The sequence below is a fragment of the Vigna unguiculata genome, chromosome 6 (genome assembly GCF_037176805.1).
Source record: "Vigna unguiculata cultivar grain cowpea cultivar isolate G323 ecotype 2 chromosome 6, ASM3717680v1, whole genome shotgun sequence".
Classification (NCBI taxonomy): Eukaryota; Viridiplantae; Streptophyta; class Magnoliopsida; order Fabales; family Fabaceae; genus Vigna; species Vigna unguiculata.
In genome coordinates this window covers 37,628,109-37,635,397 of record NC_140797.1, presented here as the reverse complement: position 1 = coordinate 37,635,397, position 7,289 = coordinate 37,628,109, and the positions used below count along the sequence as shown (strand labels likewise).

General features: G+C 33.4%; 2 protein-coding genes across 6 annotated transcripts; one reads left to right on the top strand and one right to left on the bottom strand.

Annotated features, from left to right (window-relative positions):
- Nucleotides 1–698: 698 nt before the first annotated feature.
- LOC114186637 (2-oxoglutarate (2OG) and Fe(II)-dependent oxygenase superfamily protein) lies at nt 699–2,759 on the top strand. The gene is made up of 2 exons (XM_028074600.2): nt 699–1,604; nt 2,324–2,759. The coding sequence occupies exons 1-2, from the start codon at nt 765–767 to the stop codon at nt 2,570–2,572; spliced, it is 1,089 nt and encodes a 362-aa protein (XP_027930401.2). The 5' UTR covers nt 699–764; the 3' UTR covers nt 2,573–2,759.
- Nucleotides 2,760–3,352: 593 nt separating this feature from the next.
- On the bottom strand, nt 3,353–5,496 carry LOC114187500 (protein TIC 40, chloroplastic-like). 5 transcript variants are annotated; one of them, XM_085674207.1, is made up of 4 exons: nt 5,232–5,496; nt 3,981–4,092; nt 3,745–3,799; nt 3,353–3,641 (listed from the first exon to the last, which is right to left on the bottom strand). In XM_085674207.1, exons 1-4 carry the CDS (start codon nt 5,410–5,412, stop codon nt 3,540–3,542), a joined length of 450 nt encoding a protein of 149 aa, XP_085530333.1. In that variant the 5' UTR covers nt 5,413–5,496; the 3' UTR covers nt 3,353–3,539. The 5 variants fall into 5 exon arrangements, with proteins under 5 accessions (XP_085530333.1, XP_027931564.2, XP_027931563.2 ...); XM_028075763.2 differs by having other exon boundaries at nt 3,745–3,802; nt 3,981–4,087; nt 5,220–5,495; XM_028075762.2 differs by having other exon boundaries at nt 3,745–3,802; nt 5,232–5,493.
- Nucleotides 5,497–7,289: the final 1,793 nt, after the last annotated feature.

Here is a 7,289-nt window from a genome sequence, read left to right as displayed (position 1 = left end):
TAAAACAAAACAAAATCTCAAAAACAAAAGCGAAGAAAATAAATGTCATATTTGATCAAACTCGGAAAAAGCAAAGTAAAACTCAAAAAGTAAAAACTTAAAAATAATGAATAAACCAAAATCACAAACGAAAAAACTAAAAAACAAAAATATAATACCTTGACAAACTTAGGAGATGTAGAGAATAAAATCACCTAACACCATCCTTAAAATTAAAAAATTGATCTCAATGCAACCTCGGTTAGAGTTATTAATGCATGCAATATCAATTAACTCAATGCATAATATTTCCTCCATTAAACAATTATAGAGATGAGAAAACACAAAATTATTTTTATGACCAAACAATGAAGCGGAAAGGAGGTTGGACACCAGGGCTAAAGTAGTAAAATACTGAATCCTAAGTTTAGAAAACAGACAACATATTTAAAAGACTGGAAATTAAAAAAAAAAACATGTAAAATTAACGGGTATCAATGAATAAAGTTGGAATATTTGGACAATAGATGCGTGCTTTTACAAAAAAAAAATTGTAAAATGAACATGTATTAACGAATAAAATTAAGATATTTAGATAATATCTGGGTGTTTGTTTTCATGTATTACCGAAAGAGTTTCTATAAATATTCATAGTAAGAGTACTTACGTGACAAATTTCTCATAGTCTAGTTTATTTATTTGTATTAGTACTTAATATTTATTTATCTTTGATGTTGTCGTAGCTTTTAAATAACGCAGCGTGTATTGGATTAGGATCCTATCCAATGGAAGTCAGCGAAGAAGGCACAAGGAGGGTGCAACACCTCGCCCAATCGGGTCTCTCCCGGGTTCCACCCGAATACATTCAACCCCTTCATACCCGACCCTTTTTTCACACCCGAACCGAACCTCGGAATATTCCTCTCATCGACCTATCTTTCTTCGACCCGACCCGCCGCGCCTCCACCCGCGAATCCATCGCAAGCGCCTGCCGCGACTGGGGCGCCTTCCACGTCACCAACCACGGCGTCCCTCTGTCACTCCTCGATGCCATACGCCGCGCTGGCCGCGCATTCTTCACCGAATGCCCCATGCCGGAGAAGCTCCGCTACGCCTGCTCCACGGCTGCGTCGGAGGGATACGGCAGCAAGATGCTGGCAACCTCCGATCAGCAGCAAGACGACGCCGTCGCGCACATCCTCGATTGGAGGGACTACTTCGACCACCACACTCTCCCCCTCTCTCGGCGGAACCCTGATCGGTGGCCGGAGTTTCCCCCCGATTACCGGGACACGGTGGCGAGGTACAGCGACGAGATGAAGATTCTGGCGCAAAAGTTGCTGGCTTTGATATCTGAGAGTCTAGGGTTGCGTGCTTCGTGCATTGAAGATGCTGTTGGAGAATTTTACCAGAACATCACGATTAGCTTCTATCCTCCGTGTCCCGAACCAGATCTCACGCTTGGGTTGCAATCGCATTCTGATATAGGTGCAATCTCGCTTTTGATTCAGGATGACGTGGAGGGTCTTCAAGTGCTTAAGAGTGGTGATGAAGGTGGTGACAAGTGGGTCACTGTTGAGCCCTTGTCAGATGCTGTTCTTGTTCTCTTGGCTGACCAAACTGAGGTAAATAAACTGTTGACCCCTTTAGTTTCTTATAAATTTACTCATGGAAATTCTGTTGAACTTGAACATTTGATTTTTGTACTGGACAAATGTTGTTCTTAGGTCTTTTTGGGTCTGGTTTTCAATCATAATTGAAGTTTTATCTCGGTAATTTATACTGATATTTAGTTGTTACCTTGTCTGATGACACAAAGGGCTATTGAATAATAGGACTAGGGGTGTGCTTGGGATAACATTGGGTTGAAAGTAACCCACGTTTTTCCCTAATCCACAAATACAGTTCCTTCTCTGTTTTCAGTTTCCAAATATGTGTGGAGGATGCTTAGTATTTTTCAAACGGCAAATCAAACACCCACTAAGAGTATCTGAAGAGAAGAAAGTGCTTGATAAAAACCTTCTGAAAGACTTATTCTTAATGAGTGAAATTTGGTTGAGTTGCAGTGATCACGTTTCCCATTTGGGTTTACTCCCAAACTAGTGAGAGCTAGGTGAATTTCAACTGATAGAGGAAAGAGGGATAGAAAAAGTGTTAAAAAAGAATGCAGTGTGCTTCTAATATGAAATAAGTGGGTTGGAGACTTTTAGCAGATTGCAGATATTAGTCTTTTAGCAGATTGCAGATATAAAAAAAGAATTGCAGATATTAAAGTTGGGGTTAATTAATTCACAATTAGTCTTTTTGCAAGTTTTCAACTAACAGAAAGTTGTTTTGGCACCAGATTATAACCAATGGAAGGTACAGGAGCTGTGAGCATAGGGCAATTACTAATCCTGATAGAGCAAGGCTTTCTGTTGCAACATTTCATGACCCTGCTAAGACAGTCAAGATCTCCCCTGTCTCTGAACTGATAGATGAGTCATCGCCTGCTAAATACCGTGATGTTGTGTATGGAGACTATGTGTTTTCATGGTATACCAAAGGCCCGGAAGGAAAACGAAATATTGATGCACTTGTGCTGGATTCTTAGGTTTGTGCTTTTTTATCTCTCTTTGTCTCGTGGCTTGGTTGTGTCTTGTGGGGGAAAGGAAGTAAAGTTATTTTATAATGTAAAATTCTCTTACTTGGATAGTAAATAAAACCTTGAATCTTCCTTACTGTGGCAAGCTGTTTGTAACAGACGATGATAATCACTATTATGTTGTGATTAAGAACAATATGATACCTACAATCTTTCTTTGACCTAACTTAAAAACTTAATATTGTAACCGAAAAAAATTATAAATAAATAAGTAAATGCACTATGAACTGACTAATTGAATCAACTTTTCAAAAAATGAAATTTAATTGAAAAAAAAAAAAGACTTGAATTATTTCAACAGAAATGACTAATTTAACTCATTTATAAATTAATTTATTATTTACTGATGGACTTATACCAGCTTCAATCAAATGTTGCAATTTTTTGTGACATACAATTAAATGGATTACATTCACACAACGTGGACAAACATTTTGTTAACATATATAACACTTTAGGGTAGATGATACACTAAATAAATTTATTTGATTTTAAGTGTTCGCAGAACTTTTATCATCATATGGAACTTTGTTTAAATTCTTAGAGATTTACAAACTTTAATGAGAATTGCTTAGAGTTTATTATGTATTGGAGTTTGTTTTAGTTATTGTTTTTATATATTTATAAATCTGCTCACAATGCAAAACTTGTAAGATCTTTGGCTTATATGAATCTGATTGGTAAAAACTGTCCAAGAATGTGGATTATGCACAAAATAAGTTAGATATAAAAAAAAAAAAACTCACTTATGTGTCATTAATTTGTGTCACTTGTAATGACTGTATTTTAGAGAACCATCGTTTGGGCAGAACTCAAAAAAGGCAACAGCCCATGGCTAGTGAAATTTCTAACAGACAAACCCTTATTTACAGTTGAACTCAAAGTATGCACCAAATTATAGCCTTTTCACCAATGACTAGACAACTTTGTTACATCTTGCAGAGTTATACTCGAACTCATATAATGAACCATCTATATCAATGCATAGAGTGACATTCACCTTTAATCTTGAAGATAACTGCAAAAACACAAAGATTTATTATATATACAGCAAAAGTAAATCTGTCATCAGTACATCATACATGTAATGTACAGTTGTGACAACGGTTCTCAGTTCTCACCACAGAAAACAGTGCAGAAAGCCCAACACCAACACCAATCCAAAAGAGCGGTGACCTTCTAGAAATATAGTAAATAGATAAATCAAGTGTGAATTTACATGCAAAAGATGTCAGCAAACTTAAATCAATAAAATATCCATCAACCACGACCACCTCAGTAGCGCCCATCCTAAAAACATGAGATAACAATTTTAAAGAAAAGTAATATGAAAAAGGTAAAGAGAGTAAATGATTACATAGTTGAGGACGGAGGTGGTGATAATTGTGGGTTAACTCCAATTGATGTCGTTTCTTGAGTTTTTGAAGAAGAAACACTTGCAAAATGATTTACTATCAGCTTCTCCTGCACTGTTTCACTGACATGCATTACTTATACGTCTTAAGCGATGAGTGAAAAATATTGATAGAGATATTCAACTTGCACAGCAAGCACTCATTAATCACAAGAGAATAGAAGTCAATAGACAATATAAATATACATTACTCAAATGGATTCAAAATACACAGACATGAGATTAATTTTTTAACCATGGATTCAAATTCAAAATGCTATCAAGATAAGCTTGAGCAAAACTCCAAAATCCACAATCTGTGTCTGTCTACGAACACTATCTTCTTAGTGTAGAAGTAATACTCTTAAACATAGAGTGGTGAACTATTATTATATATAGAATGATATATCGATTCATCATAAATTAGGGCTCATTTGTTTGTATTTTTAAACATAATTTCATGAACTAAAAACATAATTAAACCAGAAAAAGAAGAGGATTTAAACTTTTCTAAAAGAGTGGCTTCCAAAACAAGAGTCGTATCACTAAAATTGTCTTTCTCAATTACCTGCATATCCAAAACACTCCCTTAAACCCTTGCAAATGTCAACATAGTGTATTCGTATGACTCAAATCCAACAACAGAACCAACATGTTCAATTCGGTTTCTATCTTGCCGAGGAAGAAACAAAAAGCAAAAAAACACAGCAAAAGCATAATCAGGACCTATCAATTCAACTTCAACAGTACACATTTCATTTTATTGGACTCTATCAGAATGCAGTGATTCAGTTAATGAAGCACCTGGCCTTTCCCTTTCTGAGGAACACAGCCACGTGAGGAGAGCTCATGGCTGCAGTGGCAGAACAACGAGAACAGAGCACGGGATTTAGGCACGAAAGAAGAAACACAGGTATGTAAACTCTTCTCTATCTTGATTTGAGAGTAATTTCTGAAGTTACAAACTGGAACGAGAAACCTATCTTAAATAGGTTTAGAAAGGGAGAAAAACTAAAAACCTAGATAACTGATAAATCAGTTATCGTAAAACCTAGGGGGAAGAAACAGAAAACCTAAAGGGTTTCAATATCAGTGAATCTTTTTCCCATCAAGAATAAAGATTCTAATCCCCCATCAAACACACCAATGCTAACATAGAAAGATAATAAGAAAACTAGACAAAAAGTTGAAAGAACTGAATACCAGATTTCTGACCATGATGGGAGGAAGAGAGCGCAGAAACACGGTATCGGCAACGGTGAGGAGCAATGAAGACCCTCCCAAGAGAGAAGGGCTTTCTTCTTAAAACATCTCTGTCAGTGGCGTCTCTTGCAAGAACACGTCCCAACATCAAAGGTTTAGAGGAAGACACAAGGGCCAAGTTAAGGTTCTCCATCTTCTTCTCACTTCCAAGCAATGTAACCTAGAGAAGGGGCAAGATTGCAATGGAGTGTGGAGTGGCTAATGAAGGTTTGAGGTTTTGGGTACGAGATTTTGTACAGAATATTTGCTAATATTTTATTTATTTATTTTTACTTTTATATGTAAAAAAAATCAGTACTAAATGAATATATTATATATAAATAATGAGCGAAGAGGGGGAAGATAAAGCAAAACACATAAAAGATGTGAATGAGAAATACAGAGAGAATAATCAGAAAGATAAAGCAAAACACATAAAAGATGTAAGATTTATGAGAATATAAATCTGGCAGAACCGATTAGATATTCTTTCATAAACTTTCATCTCAAGAACATGAAAGATAAATACAAAATATAAAATGTTTTTAAGCCTTTAAATGATTATCGCATCTTTTAATAAATATTACTCAAGGCATCCGTAGATAGAGATGGCAAATAAACCCGTCCCCGTGGGTATTGCCCGAACCCGTCCCTGTTTTGATGGGAATCCCCGCATTGACTGGGTATGGGTATGGGTATGGGGAATCCCCGACTTTTTCAGTTGGGTATGGGGATGGGTATGGAGATGTACATATACCCGCCATAATACCCGTCCCCGCCATATCTCCATTCTCGTTTAAATTATTAAAATATTCACAATTAATTAAGTAACTCCTATATATATATATATATATATATATATATATTTTCTATTTTTTTTTTCTTTTAATTATTTCATTTGTCATGAAACTCATTCTCATCTCCAATATATTTTTTATCTTATCATAACCTTTATGTAATTATGTTAAAATGATGTATGTTAATAAAAAAAAATATTATGCCTCACATTTGAATATTTATATTATTTTTTAATATTTTTATTTATTATAAATTTTCCTTTCACATGAGAATGTTTATACTCTCAATTTAAGATAATATAAAAAAATTCTTTACTTATTATTATTATTATTATTAATTTTTGTTTAATTTGAAGAACTCTTTTGTTTCATTAAAATAATTTTCGTTATTTTTCAACCATTAAGTATATATGTTGATATTTGAAAAGTTTTCTTAGTTCTCTAAGATATTTTTCATCTTATCATACCTTAGTTATACATTTGATTTCCTTTGTGTGATTTTTTTCGATAGTCTCTCAAATTATTTCTAAAACACACATTTGTTAGTTTTTTAATATTTTTATTTATTGTTTTTATTTTTATCATGTAGAATAATATTTCGATATATTCTATCTAATTATTTTTTATTTTATAACTCATTGTTAATCATAATGTAATTTTTTCACTTTCAATTCTGTTTGAAGTGGTTAAAATTATATATATATATATATATATATATATATATATATAATGATATTTAGGAATAGTATATGATAATTCACTACAAGAAAAACATGAAATGGTGACTGATTTAGTCAGTAACCCATATCAGTCACTATTTTTCATCATTGGTGGTAGTAGTTGATTTATTGTCTGAATCAATGACTAAATTAGTGACTGATTCAATGATCGAATCGATACTTGATTTAATGACCAATTTAATTACTAATTTATTTGTAATTTAATGACAAATTTTTTTGGTCACTAATGATATTTCTATTTAATTTTAACCACTTCAAACATAATTTAATAATTAGTTCTCTAATGTATTTTTTATTTTGTCATACCTTAATTATACATTTGATTTCCTTTGTGCGATTTCTTTCGATAGTCTCTCAAATTATTTCTAAAACACACATTTGTTAGTTTTTTAATATTTTTATTTATTGTTTATTTTCATCATGTAGAATAATATTTCGATATATTCTATCTAATTATTTGTTATTTTATAACTCACTATTAATCATACTGTAAT

Bases quoted from the DNA above. Each gene is read 5' to 3' on its own strand.
- LOC114186637 (XM_028074600.2), top strand. From the start codon at position 765: ATGGAAGTCAGCGAAGAAGGCACAAGGAGGGTGCAACACCTCGCCCAA. The intron at 1,605-2,323 runs GTAAATAAACTG...TTTTGGCACCAG, and splicing joins TCTTGGCTGACCAAACTGAG to ATTATAACCAATGGAAGGTA.
- LOC114187500 (XM_028075760.2), bottom strand. From the start codon at position 5,412: ATGGAGAACCTTAACTTGGCCCTTGTGTCTTCCTCTAAACCTTTGATG. The intron at 3,803-3,980 runs GTAATCATTTAC...CTATATTTCTAG, and splicing joins CCACCTCCGTCCTCAACTAT to AAGGTCACCGCTCTTTTGGA. The intron at 3,642-3,744 runs GTGAGAACTGAG...GTGTTTTTGCAG, and splicing joins TTTCTGCACTGTTTTCTGTG to TTATCTTCAAGATTAAAGGT.